At 42.4% G+C, this 17,142-nt stretch overlaps 2 protein-coding genes across 6 annotated transcripts; one reads left to right on the top strand and one right to left on the bottom strand.

The window, feature by feature from the left end:
* Positions 1-434: 434 nt before the first annotated feature.
* atp5fa1 (ATP synthase F1 subunit alpha) lies at positions 435-5,347 on the bottom strand. The gene is made up of 11 exons (XM_069169652.1): positions 5,240-5,347; positions 4,596-4,671; positions 4,328-4,497; positions 3,703-3,876; positions 2,848-3,014; positions 1,745-2,045; positions 1,414-1,638; positions 1,227-1,334; positions 1,001-1,145; positions 759-909; positions 435-659 (listed from the first exon to the last, which is right to left on the bottom strand). The coding sequence occupies exons 1-11, from the start codon at positions 5,297-5,299 to the stop codon at positions 581-583; spliced, it is 1,656 nt and encodes a 551-aa protein (XP_069025753.1). The 5' UTR covers positions 5,300-5,347; the 3' UTR covers positions 435-580.
* Positions 5,348-6,135: 788 nt separating this feature from the next.
* On the top strand, positions 6,136-17,142 carry ark2n (arkadia (rnf111) N-terminal like PKA signaling regulator 2n). Of its 5 annotated transcripts, none has more exons than XM_069169633.1 (4): positions 6,139-6,377; positions 7,757-8,665; positions 14,106-14,217; positions 14,322-17,142. In XM_069169633.1, exons 2-4 carry the CDS (start codon positions 7,822-7,824, stop codon positions 14,509-14,511), a joined length of 1,146 nt encoding a protein of 381 aa, XP_069025734.1. In that variant the 5' UTR covers positions 6,139-6,377; positions 7,757-7,821; the 3' UTR covers positions 14,512-17,142. The 5 variants fall into 5 exon arrangements, with proteins under 5 accessions (XP_069025712.1, XP_069025720.1, XP_069025734.1 ...); XM_069169641.1 differs by lacking the exon at positions 6,139-6,377 and adding an exon at positions 13,491-13,661 and having other exon boundaries at positions 7,759-8,665; XM_069169611.1 differs by lacking the exons at positions 14,106-14,217; positions 14,322-17,142 and adding an exon at positions 10,474-13,296 and having other exon boundaries at positions 6,136-6,377.

The raw sequence follows: 17,142 nt of genomic DNA, 5'->3' as shown, positions 1-17,142 counted from the left end.
AGCATCAGGCTGCAATTGGCTGATAATTTGGAACATTTACAAGACAGGCATTTTTCACTATATTCTAAATTGGTGGATTTTAATTTCTCTGAATTTACAGTATGTGGTTTGTTTTTTTAATACAAGTGTTCTGTGGGGATCTTTTTCTTTTTTGACAAGTTGTGAGAGATTTAAGGAACTCAGAGTTAGAATAAATAGCTCAATTATGCACTTTCAACATCAAAATTAAGTGTCAGTCAATATTCATACAAATATGAATGCTAATTCAATCTCCATGAAACTGTCGTTTGAATGATTTGAAGGAAAGACTGAATTTAACAGCAGCAGTCCATCTGAAATTGTTCAGTTAAAAAAATTGGGATCAGCTCAATGTTTGCATGTAAATGACTGAATAAGAACTAGAACTAGTGCAAATACAAAAAGAGGCAATGAAGTCAATTAGTCTGAATATTTTATTCTCTGTGCAGATATATCTGTACATCAACGATCAAGTACCACTTGAATTTTTTTCAGTTCATAGAAAGTGAAACTGATGCTGCACCATAGGAACATGAAAAGAACCGGACCAGAATGCATCACTTTACTCAAAGCTGGAGAGGAACGACAACACAATCTGCTTGAGTTTAGCATCGGATGGTTCAGAGATTTGGCCATCAGACCTGCAATGGAAAAGAGTTTGGTTACGATACATCTCCATACATAAGAAAAAAAACAACGTAAAGAATCACATGCCGTGGCCTCGAAGATTTCTGACTTACCTAATAGCTGTCAGCAGGTCTTGGTGCTGGCTCAGGATGTGCTGCAGGAACGCCTTCTCGAACTTGGTGATCTTGCTCGGCTCCATTTTGTCCAAGTATCCCCTCACACCGGCGTAAATGACTGTTACCTGCTCTTCAATAGCCATTGGGCCTGGAAGATCAAAGGACGCAGGCTCCGTTGGTGAGACAAGAACAGACAAAATGATGTGAAAGAGATGCAGAAATAAACGGTAAACACTCACAGTACTGTCCCTGTTTGAGGAGCTCAGTCAGACGAACACCGCGGTTCAGCAGCTGCTGAGTGGCAGCATCCAGGTCGGAACCGAACTGAGCGAAGGCAGCCACCTCGCGGTACTGGGCCAGCTCCAGCTTCATGGTACCAGCCACCTGAGGATGGAGGGGAAACGGTGGGTTATAAAGGAAGACTTGCAGCGTGATAACAGCTGGGAGATCACGAGGAGGACCGACCTGCTTCATGGCCTTGGTCTGGGCAGCAGATCCGACACGTGACACGGACAGACCGACGTTGATGGCTGGACGAATCCCTTTGTAGAACAGCTCAGTCTCCAAGAAGATCTGTGTGGGAACGCGTCGTTTGTTAACTGGTTCTAGACTTTTAATTAGGATGAGCCGAGACGACCAGTCACGCGCTCACCTGTCCGTCCGTGATGGAGATGACGTTGGTTGGAATGTAGGCCGACACGTCACCAGCCTGGGTCTCGATAACGGGAAGAGCTGTGAGGGAGCCGCCGCCGAAGTTGTCGTTCATCTTAGCAGCTCTCTCCAGCAGACGGGAATGCAAGTAGAAGACGTCTCCTGGGTAAGCCTCACGGCCGGGGGGGCGACGGAGAAGCAGGGACATCTGACGGTAGGCGACAGCCTGGAGGAAACACGCGAGTAAAGGTTGGAGTTCTCTTTCTTAAAGCCGCTTCCAGCTGCTCGGTTTCCTCGTGTTAAAACACCCTCCAGCGTTGAATCAGCCTCACCTGCTTGGAGAGATCGTCGTAGATGATCAGGGCGTGCTTGCCGTTGTCTCTGAAGTACTCTCCCATGGAGCAGCCGGAGTAGGGAGCCAGGTACTGCAGCGGAGCAGCATCGGAAGCCGTAGCGGACACCACGATGGTGTACTTCATGGCATCGGTGTCGGTCAGCCTCTTCACCAGCTGAGCCACGGTGGACCTCTTCTGGCCGATGGCGACATAGATGCAGTACAGCTTCTTCTTCTCGTCCTTTCCCTCGTTGAACCGCTTCTGGTTGATGATCGTGTCGATGGCGATGGCGGTTTTGCTGCAACACAAATTTAAAGCCTTTAGTACCATGGAGACGCTGACAAACAGGTTTCATTCTGGTGCCTTGGAGTCCAATGTTCTGCAAGTTTCAAGCATTAATATGACTTTGAAAAACCTTTAAAGTAAAAGGTTTATTCCCTCATTTTCTTCAGATCTTTTGTCTCCGTGTTTGTCCCAAATTAAATCTGTAAGAATTCATTCTTTTCTATAAATAATACCCCGGAATTCTGCCTTTTCCTGGAGTCAGCTCCATAAATACAACGTTTACATACAGATGTAGCTTGTGCAGATATATGGCATACAGGCTCGAAGATCGGTATAACCAGAAGCCTCGTTATTGGGACAGACTGCATGATATATTCTTCCATGGATTTGTTCTGTCAATCTTTTCTCTGCACTTTCCAAATTTCCCAACATCACCAACACCAACATAAAAAGCGACTTAATGCATTTAAAAGCCGTTAAGAAAATTAATTACAACTACAGAAGGAAACATTACTTTTAGAGACTCAATGGGACATCTGTACTGAACCACACAAAGTGAATATTTGTACCTAATATGCAGCAGTGCGTAGTCGTGCGTCAGCATTGTAAACAGCCACGAACCAACGAACTACCAGAATTCAGAACGATCAAAAGTTATACCTTTTCACAGCAGCTTTCATCATGACATAAATCCTTTGTCCCACCTGTCTTCAGCGTCATCACATCCACCGCAGCGACAGAGTTTCAAAGGAACTGGAAATAACATCAAATGCTGCCGTGTGCGAAACTATTCCCTTTGAGATGAATCCTCTCACCCAGTCTGCCGGTCTCCGATGATGAGCTCACGCTGGCCACGACCGATGGGCACCAAACTGTCCACGGCTTTGATGCCAGTCTGCATGGGCTCCCTCACAGAGATGCGGGGTATGATCCCGGGGGCTTTCAGACCCACACGCCTGCGGATGCTGGAGCCGAGCGGGCCCTGCGAAGAAAAATAGAGAATAAAGAAAGATCAGGAGAGCCATCAGCTAATGAATTTAATCTAAGATGGATGTGAGACAACAACAGGAGACCACGCTGGGAGGCAGAATTCTCTGTTCACTAAAACTGTAATGATTAGTTAACGAATCAGTTCAACAGAAAATTAATCACCAACTAATTTCTCAATCAAATCGAACTTCCTCTGAATTTAAGCATCTCGGTTGTGAACACTTGCTGCTTTTCTTTGTCACGGCATCATAATCAGAAAACGTTTGGAGATAGTTGGAATAACAATATGACAAAATACAAAAAAAATATTTTATTGTGATTTTCAAGAACATATAATTGCATCAAAAAATCAATTAGCATGCAATAAACCTGACTTCAAACATTCAGTAAAAACTAAAATATGAATGTGGTTCGTTGTACATCTGATCTTTTGTAACTAAACCACTTCCACATGACTGAAGCGGCTCCACTTTCAGCCATGTTCGTTATTGACCGTGCATAAAGTTACACACCAAAGTTATGTCATTATGTCAACAAGTCTATCACGACATGAATGTTATATCCATATTAAAAATGAACGACAGAACGTGGCATATCCCCACTGTCTTATCAAGAAAAATAACAGCATGACGATAATAAAATACCCCTGAACATGAGGAACACCGAAAGAAGAACGGTACCTTTCCATCGATGGCGTTTCCCAGAGCGTCGACAACACGGCCCAGCAGCTCCTCACCGACGGGCACGTCCACGATAGCGCCCGTCCTCTTGACGATGTCGCCCTCTTTGATCAGCTTGTCGTTACCAAACACCACAACACCAACGTTGTCGGGCTCCAAGTTCAGAGACATACCCTGGATAAGAGAACAAACAAACCATCACTGCTACTGCTGCTTCCTCTAGTTTACAGAGTGATAATCAGCCGACTGGTTAAGACCCACATCACATGCATTTCCTGTTTGTATCTTTACTGTCGCTTTAAATTAAAATACAAAATACCACAAAATCAATCTATTTAAAAAAATTAAAAAAAAAAAAACACTTTCAGAAAGTACAAACAAAACTTAGTCAAGTTAATAATAATTTGAGAAATGACTATTTCTGGGCCACTTCACATTACAATCCGTCACTTGTATTCGTGTCTTGAGTGTGTTACTGAGGCGCAACAGTTTCTGACCATGTGGAGATCATCGTCATAAACCTTCTGCTTCACGATTCGGCCAAGAAAACAAGAAAAGTCCATCTTCTCAAACACCCCCGTAGTGTATTCAGCAAAAGGTCAGCGTCTCAGGTTCACGTCATCACCTTCAGACCGGAGGAGAACTCCACCATCTCCTCAGCCTGCACGTTCCTCAGGCCGTAAACTCTGGCGATACCGTCGCCGATGGACAGCACGCGACCGGTCTCCTCCAAGCTGGCGCCGGTATCGGCTCCCAAGATCTTCTCCTCCAGAATGGACGACACCTCGGCTGTGCCTTCATGTGAGAGAAGTGGTTAATGAGCAAAGGACCACTTTTGGAGATGTTCCCAAATGTTATTGTTTTTTTTCCCCCCTCCCCTCAAGTTTCCTCACCTGTTTTCTGCAGCCATGGACGGCTGGTGTGCAGGTTATTGGCTCCTACACATGCTGCAGCAACATTCTTGGATACCTTTAACAACATGAGAAATAGTGAATAAAAAAATAAATCTGGGGGATGTTAATTTAAAGAAAACACCTCCAGAACAGCTGTAGATGTAGTTAAATGACTTTCTGGGTTTGTCAAACATTGACATGTTTATTTGCTGAGCTCTATGATTACAATCTAAAGAGGACCTGGAGATAACAAACTAAGTGTGCTAATTTTGGTGTGTATATTTATATTTTAAGACAAGGCTTATATTGCTATAAAAAAAAATACTTTACCCCACCAAAAAATTTTGTATTTAAAAGGTCCCCTGTTCATGCAGTCTGCAGAGTAACAGAGGCACAAGCCCTCAATAACAAAAGACACAAGTCACAAGTAAAATATAAAACCAGAACAGTGTGATAATCCCGTTTTATTTCCCTTCAACTGTGTAAATCCAGAGCTGGCACGCAGAGAGATAAAAAAAAAAAAAAACATGACCTTCAGTACCAAAAAAATATACATTTGGCAGTATTTTTGCACTTCCATTCATTTTCACTGGCAGCAACCTTAACGTCACAACACAAATGAGCAACACAATGAAGTTGCTTACGAGTCCGGCCCGTCGAGGGAGGCTGCGGGCGAGAGCCGCTGCGACGCGAACCGACATCATGTTGGTGTTGTGCGGTCGTCTTGTCCTCCTCCCGGAGCCGAGAGACACAGAAGGATGGCGGACACAGCGGCGGATTGTAGAAAGGTCACCGCGAACCGGAAGTACTTCAAAAGCAACAACTTTTATTTTTATTTTATTTTTTTATTACGTTACATTAAAACAATATATCTATGGTTAATGGCTCACTACGGTAAGTAAAATAATTCATTTAACTTGAAATATATAATTGTATACTTATTTTGAAAACGTCTTTCCATTTTTGTTCTGTAGTTGTTTCAGCTAAATATTCAACAAATTAATAATTATATTTTATAAAAATTGATTGTGTCATTTAAGAGCTGTTCCTAAGGTTATTTCCCCCCCCCTCCCCCTCCCATTTAAATAAATTTGGTTGGACAAAATATTAGGAACAGTGCAGCTCGTAAGGTTAGGGTTAGGTTAGGTAGTTACTTTATTAATCCCCGAGGGGAAATTTTTTTCGCTACAGCAGCATACAGGAGCAATAAGATAATAACAGAACAATAGAAAAGCAATAAAAAATATAAAATATAAATATAAAATACAAAATATAAAATGCACAGTATATACAGCAGCCTGTCGGTGTTTTTGATGTTTAGAAATGAAAAGTGGACACTCATCTCGTTTTTTGAAAAAGAAACTAAGGGACCAAAATAGTCTTTCAGTCTTTCATAATAACGCCTGTTTCATTTGACACCAAACTGGATGGAAAACAAGCCCTGAACCGCTCTGTACTTATTTCTCCACCTTGCAGTACCGACAACCGACCCAGGGAGGGCGCTCGACTGCAATGAACCAACCGGAAGTGTCGCACGCAGCTTTTGTGAAACGACAGCTCGATTGGAGACATTTTAAAATAAACACACCAGCTAAATGCTAACGGCTAACGCATCTCGCAAAAGGTGCGAGCGGACTGCGCCAAAACAAAAAAAACAAACAAACAAAAAAACACGTTCAAATTCTTATCAAGTTGTAAAAAGAAGTAAAAGAGAGGCGACAAATTACCGAAGATGTCGAAAAGTCTGACGCTGGGAAAAGAAGAATATAACTAAACGCTGCGGTGAGTTGAAACGAGCGGAGCCGATTTTTAGATGCTAAGTTTTTTTTTTTTTTGCCGTTAGCCGCCGACATTATCCTGCCTGCTCCGACTCTTGCCCGGATAGATACCGCGTCCATTTATAGACTATTACGAAGGCAGCCGTCCCGCAAGCTGAATATTTGCCCCCCCTGACTTGTGTTGAAGAGCGTTTGAGGTTTGTGACCGAGGTTGAGCCTCGCTACGCAGCTAAAAGAGGTGTTAGCCTCAGCTAAAGTCTTGTCTCAGGCGAAACACCTTTTTATTTTTATTTTTTTTTTAAATCTGGTTGAACTTCATGTTTTTTTTATAATCTGTGTGTGTGAGATGTGTTTTTAAAAAAATAATAATTTAAAAAAAAATAGATTAATCTCGTTCATTTACCGTGTAAAGGAAATTCTGGTGATTTATTAATACGATTATATATTCTTTCTAGTGTGGGACCAATTAAGTTATCGTGAAATAACCCAGAACAAACTAAACAAAAACAACAACAATAAAAAAACTGAAAATGAGTATTTATATGTGTGTAAAGTCATCAGTGTTAACACATCTAGTTGAACCGGAGGTCTGCGTGTGTAAAAGCAAATAGGCCAGTGGTGGGATGTAATTAAGTACTTTTACTTTAATGATAATTTATAGGGCAATTTTGGACTTTAAATTCTTCTACTTTATACTCTAATTCCACTACATCTTGAAGGGGAATCGTGGGCTTTGACTCCATGGCATTCATTTCCCAGCGAATTACTTCTCAGATCAATATTGTTATACATAAAAAAAAAAAAAAATGATATCAGATAGTATCATGAGTTTGAAATTAGCTCTCGTTTAAATACTCCTGTCATGTGCATGTCGATATCCCAAATAATTCACGTGTAACGAGCACAACGCTCTAAATTGTGTAATTTTGTGGCGTAAAACTCGAGTAGGATTTTCAATGTAGGGTTTTTATTTGTAATTGGATTTTTTTTTTTTTTTTTTTTTTTCATAGTGGTATTGCCAGTTTTACCGAGAACCGATTACTCCTCCCACCTCTGAAACAGGTTTAGTGAAACTCTGAATGAGCACTGCATTTAACAGCTGTCTTAAACATATCCAAATGAAAACTAATGGTAAAGAGCTTATGTTTGATTCTAAACAATTTAGTGCTCAAAATTTGTGTTCATCTTTTTAATATGAACCTCTCAGTTGCGGTAAAACCACGTTGCCAGCACGGTTTAGGAATAATTCTTCCCATCGTGAACATTTAGATCCTATTCCCCTGCTTACCGACATCCAGAGGACACGTGTACAAATTGCACAATTTTAAACTGTTGATTGGAGTTAGTGATGTAATTCTTTTCCTGATGTATTTCCTCCAGCAGGTGTGTTCCTGTCCAGGCACATCGGTCCATGTTTGTTGGACCTTTGGGCTCTGGGCTCAACTAGCATGAAGATGGCTGATTCAGAGAAGGCAGAGGAATTTGTGGATGCTGAGTGCCCCCCAGAGTGCCTTGATGAAACACAATCAGCCACGGCTTCTGTCCAAGGAGATCAGGATGAGCATCTGAAAACGGAGACCACCACCACCACCAGTACCAGCTCACCCACGAGGGAAAAGGAGCTAGACAGCCCCTTGCAGACAGAGGGTGAGCAGAGTCTCCTCTCCATGCCCTGCCTGATGAAGGAGCTCCGCAGAGACTCCCCAGAGTCCCAGAATGCCTCTACAGGGAGTGACAAGCCTGCATCTCATCATATCTATGAGAGTGACTCCTCAAACCCCTGCATGCTCTCCCCTTCATCCAGCGGCCACCTAGCTGACTCAGACACACTCTCCTCAGGGGAAGAACGTGCCGCTCCTCCCGTAGGAGACGAGGAAGAGGGCGGCATGGAGGCTGCAAATGATCCTGGGCAAGCAGCAGGAAAGCAAACATCTGCCACGGCTTCGGGCGGGAGGAAGTCTCGGCGGTCACGCTCGGAGAGCGAGATGCCTCCCAACGCAATGGCTGCAAAGAAGAACCGCTGCCAGCCCACCATGGTCGCAGCAGGGGGGCAGGAAAAACAAACCAATGGCAAGCTGGCAAAAGTGAAAGGTCACAGGAGCCAGAAGCACAAGGAGCGTATGCGTCTGCTGAGGCAAAAACGAGAGGCAGCAGCACGGAAGAAGTACAACCTGCTGCAGGACAGCAGTACGAGTGACAGCGAGCTCACATGCGACTCCAGCACCAGCTCCTCCGACTACGAGGACGACAACACATCAGGAGGTAGCAAGACAATCAAGACAGATATTCCAGGTAACAATCCAGTGTTCACAACACATTCTTAAAGCACAGCACTTCTACCTCCACTGTCCACGGTAACAGGAGCAGCCACTTAGATATGCCACATAAAACACTGTATCACATTGTAATAGAATAAATACAGGCCTATAATATACCGCAATCATTGGATGCACACTTAAACAATAAGAGGCTGCCGGCATGACTTAAAATTTTCAGGCAACCTAAACCAAATTGTTAACTTGATATAAGAACATTTAATGGAGCTGTACAAAGACTCTGTGATATCAAATCAATACAAAACTGCTTTGTTTATGTTTGTTTTATCGATCATTTTCTGTTGTTTTTAGTTCTTTTCTCATTCATCATCTATATTCATTCACCTTGTCTGTTCAGATATATCGACTGTATGTGTAGAGGGCCTACGCCCGGTCACTTGTTGTAATACAGTATTAAGTTTTGTTATAAGTTTGTCTCATCGTTCGCATGCTCCTGAAGTGCTGTTGACATTCTTCAACTCATGGAGTGATAAAACAGTTGTGGTAATCTAACCTATAGTGTGATTCTGCTATTTAACAAGTAAGCTATTTGTATCCTCAGCCTTTGCTGTAAATAGACCTCACTGTTAGTCGGAGCTGCAAACACTCTGCAGCTCCCGTTCAGGGTTGGCGTGGAGTAGAAATATTACATGAGTTAAGACTTCAAATCATATTAAATGTGCCATTTTATTAGACTACTTAAAAATGCTAATATTTATTACAATCTTTTCTCTTTAGGGGGGGGTTTACTGAATGTCTAGATCTGTCCTCAAGTTGTCCTGCTAGGCATTTAGTATATCCTGCGGGGGGGGGGGGGTTTGTCCTTACCAAATGTGCCTACAAGCTTTTGAATATTCTTTAGGTCCTGACCCATCATGCACTTCACTCTGCCCACACGGGAGGCAGTGAATCTTTATGGAATTGCAATCAGGAGGTTCTCTTCTCTAATGGATTCTGTAGCACCTTTGAAGAGTCCGGTAGCTCTTGTGTCATCCACTGGAAAAGGTTAATGCATACTGTGCACACCTTTGACTGAGGATGGCTCTATGCTGTGAACTTAACTGGGGCACAGATGTGTCGAATAGGAATAAATTCTGTGTGTGTTCTCTTAAGTCGTTGTAGAAATCTCTTGGGTGAGTTGAGGTAGCAGGTTTGTATTTACGTGTCTGCCGCTGCTGCTGGAAGTCACTTTGTTTATTTTAGGCTAAGCTTTTCATTGTGATTGTGTTTTGGTTTTTTTTTTTTTTTTTTTTTAAAGAATATAACCAGTTGGGTCGTTCCTGGTCGGCAGCTTTTCTTTTCCATTTAATGCTTTTGTTTGTTAAATTATTGTGGAGGTCTCTTGGTATGTTTACCAATGTTTTTTCTTTAACTACGTTATAGCAGTATTCTGGCTGCTGTTAACTGTACCTCATATTTTCCCCTCGTAGCAAACATAGTTTAACATATTTGTTGCTCTTGTGCCGTAGATTTGGATCTAATTTGCCTCAGATAGGTGTGTTTACCTCAAAGTCTCACACATTTCTTCAAACTGAATCAGTCACCCCAGACATCCAGTTTTCCTCCTTTAGGGATCTGTAGTACATGAAGTGTTTTCAACCATTTTTACATCCCACACACAGATTTGAGTGCTACAACTGCATGATGTAGTCCATCAGCATGAAAGAGTCGATCTGCACGTAACCAAAAACAAAACTGTCATTTTCTCTTTAATACAAAAGTCCACCTCCGAAGCATGAACGTGCTACTGTATTTTCTTATGGCTTGGCCTCAATGTCTTTAAAGCTGGCTTCAGACGTGCATCGGAGAGATCCAGAGTGGGAGCCCAGATTCATGGGCTGCTGGACAGCGGTTCGTGGGACAGGAACGGCATCGGCAGTGTTCTGGAGGAGGCCATGACGCGCTTTGCTGTGATGCAGCGCCAGACTGAGGAGCGCTTCCGCGTCTGGATGGAAAAGCTTGCCCACCTCGACTCGGACAACGATTCGTCCAAACGCTCAAGTGACGCCCTAGAGGGGCAGCAGCATCCCTCCCAGGGGGCGCGGCCTTCCCCTCCCAGTTCTTTTTTGCCATCGTCAGAGTCTGCAGAGACCATGGCCAACTACATGTTGGCACGGGAGAACAACAGTCTCACCCCCACCCCTATAAACAACAACAACAACATCCTCCCCGAAGCTGTCACTCAGAATGGAAATCTAGGCGTTCCAGACCCTGGTCTCTTGAATGTTTAGATTTCACTTCTTCGCAGTTACATACCTTGATCTCACCAAGTGTAGTACTAGTTGATGCCGAAAGCATGGCAGTGGGTATTAATAGGTAAATGATGTGAGGTCCCCAAACAGATACACCAACAACAGCAGCCGGGCCTGAGCTGCTCATTTGAACTCGACTCCGTGCAGACCTGAGGCTCCATGCGTCTGCTCGCACTGAATCACTGTGAGATTTAACATTCAGAGTACTTCAACTCACCTGTTTGATTTCTGCAGCGTCTGTGACACGGACACAGGACACGTCTCAATAGACTGTTGAGTCAGGGCTCTTATTGTATCTCTTACTGTATGGCTTGTTTGTTTTTGTTTACCAGCTGTACACACTCACACAAAGTAGCTGACCATTACATTCAAACAGAGCGTGCATTACCGCACCGGAGCAGCCATCATCACAGTGCTAGGTGGGGTGCTGCTGCATAATAGCATGTGCCTTGTCATTCTTGAACTCATGCTGGGAAATGACGGATGAAGCATTTTAGTGCTATTTCTATTGGAATCAGGTTGAACACTCTACATTAGCCCTCTTTCTCCTGAACTGTTTGCACTCTGCATGGAAATGGTTCAGGAAAATCTTGTGACAACCTTTATTTTGGTGGCATAGCTTTACGAACAGCAGAACATTTAAACATAGATTTGCCTATAGATATAAACGCAATATACTAACCCACAGGATTTCTTGCTTTTTAACATCATATTTAGATTAGATGTGTTTACATTTTTTTAATATTGGCCTTTCTGTTACATTTGCTGCTATAGCTGCCTTTGTGCAGTAACAAGAAACTAGTGAGGGGGGGAATAAAATAACTCCCCGTGTTTAATTTTAGTAGCCTATGTATAGATTATAGACATGGATAAGGCATCGGTTTCTTTGTTGTGGCTGTTAGCTGCAATGACGAGCCTCAAATCTTCACTCGCATATTAGTCTAGTTGATTTTGATTTTGATTTCTATTTTATTTGCACTGGTCTGCCAGCTTGGCCTGTGCCTCACGAGGCACTGCGTGATCGCAGCTTGACTTTAAACTGAAAACCCAGGCATCAAACTAACAAATACACAGCAGTGACACAGCTGCAGTTTGGTGCATGGCAATGTTTACTGATTTTTCTTAACAAACAAAAAAAACGGACTGATCTGGTTGATCAAGTGGCCTTTCTCTGGTTCAGATCCTGTGGTCTTTGAGGGGAGCAAATCACTCCTCCTCAACCATCTCCTCAAACTACTTTCACTGATTCAAGATGAGCATTAGTGTCACAGTTCTTAACACTATGAAACATCACAGACATTGATGAAGGAGTCTTTGGCCCAATCATATTTATAGTTAGGATGTTAAAGTGTTTTCCGTATGTGTATGTGTAGCCCTACGACTGTCAGTTTTAGAGAACCGAAAGCTGAATGCATCGTCTCCCCACCTGTTTGCATGTGATTATATTAGTATATAGAATGTGCAAGGCCAAATTAGTTTTCATCAGCAGCATGTGTGCAAGGTATAGCTTTGCTTATGCTGATAAATGGTGAATGACAGCAGGACGTTTGATCTATTTAGTTGTTTTCTTCTGGCCTAATGGGTTTTACTTTCAAATTGTGTGAATATTGTTGTTTTTGTTTCACGGTGCATAATTCATTTTTGCCATTTGGATTTAAATGGATCCAACATCAGCATTTGTTCAGACTGAAAATTTACCTTTAAATCATCAGTAAAGAGAGCCTGTTGCATACAATCAAAACTGTGCATTAAAAAACAACAACACTAAGGACAGTCCAATGTTTACCAAAGAGACTATCCTGGTTTACACGAGTCCTCTTTCTATGGCCTTTACATTGGCGAGTGCTGGGTTTCCCTGGTAACCCTGGTACGTGCCTATTACAGCCCAATCAGCTATTGATAGGCAGTGTTCTCTCCTAGTACATGCAGTCCAGACGAACCCCCTCACACACCCACACATATGTCTGGATAGCTGTGTGTGTGTGTGTGTGTGTGTGTGTGTGTGTGTGTGTGTGTGTGTGTGTGTGTGTCTCTCTCACTCCCAGGGACTCCTTTTACAGGGTAGAACAAAGATACGTGTTCCCGCTCTTCCACCGTTTACTCCTCTGTCGTTTGGCTTTTTATTATCCCACTACATTTCATTCACTGAGTAACATTATTTTGAAGTGTTTTGTAATGACTGTATTTTAGTGTAGTTTTTATGTGAATGGCTGTTATTTTAAAAGCAATAAATGGAAAGAAAAATAAAAATCTGCTGCTGCAAAAGGTTCATTAATAAACTGCAAACACAACCACACGTCTAATGTAAAAGCCTCATCAGTGTAGCTTTAAAAAACTGATGATAACCACTTCCACAGTTCATGTTACTAAACTTATTACACCAAATAATTGACTTTACAATCAATATAAACCTTTCCATCTGGGAAAATGGGGTGTGTTTCCTTGTGTATGTTGTAAATGCTGCAACTGGCAGGACTTCGGATGCAGCGTCCAGTCCCACTATTACCAGCCATGATTTGAATAATGAAGTGTTTTCTTTGTTTTCTGCAGACGGGCCTCCAGTAGTGGGTCACTATGATATTTCAGACACTGATTCTTACCAGGAGAGTATGAGTGTGGAGACAGTCCGGCCCACGGTGATAAAGCATGAGCTAAAAACACACAGAGGCCAGGATATGGCATCTCACTCTGGGTGTATAAGAGCTCTGAGCTCTATCGCAGGTCAGTTACAAACCCGGTATATCCAAACTGCTACTTTCCACTCCTGTCAGTGACGGCAGGACATTTAAAAGGCATGGGTCACACCAATAAGAAGGTGCTATGTGGGGAAACGCTCTTATTTATCTCGGCAAGACGCCCTTGAAGTACTCTTCATTCCACACGCCGCCGGCTCGCTACAAAGAGTCTCGCTGCTTTGCATCGAGACAAAAGAATTGACCTTTGATGACTAACTAGCCGACATTGTCAAAATATAAAGTCCACCATCTAACGTGTCACTCCATGCTGTCCAGACGAGCTTTTCAAACACGAGTGTCAGATTCATCATTGTTTTGTTTCTGTCTGTGTCAAAGCAGCTGCAGTCTTCATGTGTCGGCGAGGCCTGAAGCTCTCGACTGCTCCCGTCCTCCTCACAATGTGTGACTGTGTTCCTCTCGTTTGTTTCAGGCCACGTGGAGGCAGAGCTGTCGCACAAGGAGGGTTCTCAGCACAAGGGCCAGATTAACATCGCTTCCTCCGACAGCGAGGTGGAAATAGTCGGAGTGCAAGAAAAAGCACGGTAAAGACTTTCAGTGGGGGAAAGATGTAAACATTTTTACTTTTCCTGCTCCTCTCTCCCTGCCGGAATTCAACTTTTTAATGTTTTTCCCTTTTCAAATCCAGATGCTCCCATCCATGTGGAGGGGTGATAAAGAGTTTGTCCTCCTGGAAGGAAAACTCAGTGGAGCAGTTAAACAGCACAAATCAATCCCAGCTCTGGACTACTGTTTCCCCTCAGCCCATCTGGGTGTCCCCTCCTGAAGTGGTGGATCTCACGCTGGACGAGGACGCCGGACACAAATACCTTCTTTAAACAACTTGTACACTGAAGACTCCTTTGTTTTCTCCCCCTCACCCCTGCTCGTCCACCTTGCCTCGGCTCCATGTTTAAAGGCTGAAATCCTCTCTAGAGTTGCGGCCTCGCCTGTAATCGCTCGTGGACTCTTCCTGTTCCCGAGCACTCTTTGTTTTTGACTCACTGTTGAACAATCATATATCAAAGCCATTCTACCAACGTGATTCCCCCGATCGTTTAGTTGTAATAAAATGGCACAGCACTTCAAGTGCAGGTGGAGATGTACAAGAGTGATTTAACTGTTAATGATAGCAATATCCTCTCCCCCTTCATTTAATACCTCAGTTACCCCTCAATAACGGATGTAGGTAGACGTTTTGTGTTGTGTGCTTGCAAGCTGTATAGTGAAAACGTCCGAGTTGCTGCTTCAGAGCGGGACAGTATCACGACATGGCTGTTGACCTGCTTCACTACAGACTTTGAATGGGATATTTTCAGTCAGGATTTGGCATTTTTATCTGCAGTCACCTGCGGTCAAGACAAAACGGCAGCTGGTACACTTTCCACTGTACAGTTGACCATAGATAGATGGCAAAGTTTACTTTGGGATTTAGTTTTTTCAAAGGTCTCACCACTGGATTCACAGTTAGATCCGTCTGCATTTATAGTTTGCTTTGCTCTACCGTGTCCAGCACGGGCACAGCCTCGGCTCTGTTACTGTCAGGAAGGGGTTTGGTTTATCTTTAAGCAATCATTAGATATTTTGGGAAATTGAGTCACATTTTACGGAGAGTTAAATGAGAAGATTGATATAATCTGTCTGTTAAGAATATTGCTGGTTAGCTTAGTTTAAGACAAGAAACAGAGAAAGAGCTAAGGTAACAAAATCCATCTACTAGCTCCCTAATTAGAACAACATTCATAGTTGTTTTTTTTGGGGGGGGGGTTGTCAGCTGGTCTGTTTCTTGACCAGGTAAAGTCAGTCCCTGGTCAAACAGTTGGACAGAGACAGGTTCACTGTTCCCCCCCCCCCACCTCGCCTCCATGTCTTGGTGCTAAGCTAAGCGGCTGTAGCTAAATGTTCAACATAGAAGACATGAAAGATGGCGTCAACCTTTCCATGTTATTAACTCTTCACCAGAATGCAAATGAACGCGTTTCCCAAAATGTCTCTTTGATTTAAATTCACAGGTTTTGTTACTATTAGACAACAAAATGTTCTCCCTTTTTTTTTTTTTAATGAATAAAAAAAAAACCACTGTTTAAAGTCTGACTCTGATGAAAACACGTGTCACAAACCCACTACGAGACGTGGCTCATTTCCACCGCAGCACTACTGCAGATGGTGCTGGTGGTGTTTTGGCAATAGAAAATATTTCTTTTGCTGAGATGGGTAGGAAGCCACATTTGTGAGTGCGAGTGTCCCAGGTGACGTACAGTCGATATCGATGAATGTATGAGCTTGCAGTGCTGACTGGGTGGACTTCTTGTTTGCATGCTTATCCTAAATAAATGCAGACTCCTTTAAAACTCTGGGGACCCCTTTATAATAACCGAGGAAATGTATCTTCCATTGAATCGTGCAAAGCAAGATGGCCTGAATGCCTTGAATTGTGCACTATTTTCTTTCAGAATGGTATAAAGCTTATTCTTTTACCTTACAAAGCAGCGGATTTTGCTATCTCAACAATAAATATTTTATTAATAGATGTGAATTTAGCACACGTATAAAAAGAGTAAAAGTGGTGTTGAGTTTGTGCCCACATGTGGGGCGTTTCTAGATAAGACATTTACTGTATGAACCGTTTTCACCCTGATCCTCAGGGCCGCTCGCGCGCCTTCCCTGCAGTCTTATTTTGTTGTCATGCAGTACTGCAGCCATGCTGGTGAATTTTTATCAACAACTTTACACACTATTTTAACATTTCATTTTGTTCTATTGAATAACTTTCCTAAGTGATGCTTTGAGAATTCAAGAAATGTTATTTAACTTCTGCTGGTCACAGAAAGGGAAAATCCTAAATATAAACAACTAAACCAAAGTCTAAATGGAATTTATGTTCTCGGTTTGTTTCATTTCCCTGATGTTTATTCTTAAAAAAATTTGCTCTGTAAGTCTAAACTTTTAATTTGGAAGTCAGCGCATTTGTTGTGGGGAAAAAAAAGCAACATGAATTTTGTTTCAAAATTCAAGATATTGTTCCATTATATTTTCTGTTTTCCTTTGGCCAGTTCTTTCCAATATTTGCAGCTACCACTGTAAGAATTCTTTACCAGATCACTTCTGCTTGCAAAATCCAGTTTTGCTATTGTTCCGTGGGATTATTATGAAACGTTAGTAAGACATTGCTCATGTCTTTAGTGATAGAGGTGTGGTAGAAAACAGGGCAGCGATGCTCGACTATGGTTGCACATAGCATGTTTGGTGGCATCTTTTTAACCTCAAGTCAGATATTATCCTCATTACCAGTAATTCAGCCTTGCTCTTATCTTATTTTTATTCTATTTTACTGTCAGTATTTTAAATTAACAACAAAAAAAATGTGTTTATTTTGTTGCTTCTGCAAGTCCCTGACTTCCTTGAAATTATGTCTGTAGAACAAAAAGAAACTATTTTAAAAACTAAATAAATAGAGCGTTATTTAATGA

Source organism: Embiotoca jacksoni, unplaced genomic scaffold (genome assembly GCF_022577435.1).
Source record: "Embiotoca jacksoni isolate LCO1_2020_lvr unplaced genomic scaffold, fEmbJac1.0.p SCAF_10, whole genome shotgun sequence".
Taxonomy (NCBI): Eukaryota; Metazoa; Chordata; class Actinopteri; family Embiotocidae; genus Embiotoca; species Embiotoca jacksoni.
Note: the sequence above shows the minus strand (reverse complement) of the source record. Positions and strands in the feature narration are given on the sequence as shown.

Excerpts from the sequence above, each read along its gene's own strand:
- ark2n (XM_069169641.1), top strand. The coding sequence starts at position 7,822 with ATGAAGATGGCTGATTCAGAGAAGGCAGAGGAATTTGTGGATGCTGAG. Across the intron at positions 13,662-14,105 it reads AGCTCTGAGCTCTATCGCAG|GCCACGTGGAGGCAGAGCTG; the intron begins GTCAGTTACAAA and ends CGTTTGTTTCAG. Across the intron at positions 14,218-14,321 it reads GGAGTGCAAGAAAAAGCACG|ATGCTCCCATCCATGTGGAG; the intron begins GTAAAGACTTTC and ends TTTCAAATCCAG.
- atp5fa1 (XM_069169652.1), bottom strand. The coding sequence starts at position 5,299 with ATGATGTCGGTTCGCGTCGCAGCGGCTCTCGCCCGCAGCCTCCCTCGA. Across the intron at positions 4,672-5,239 it reads TCCCTCGACGGGCCGGACTC|GTATCCAAGAATGTTGCTGC; the intron begins GTAAGCAACTTC and ends ATGTTGTTAAAG. Across the intron at positions 2,046-2,847 it reads ATCGGAGACCGGCAGACTGG|CAAAACCGCCATCGCCATCG; the intron begins GTGAGAGGATTC and ends TTTGTGTTGCAG.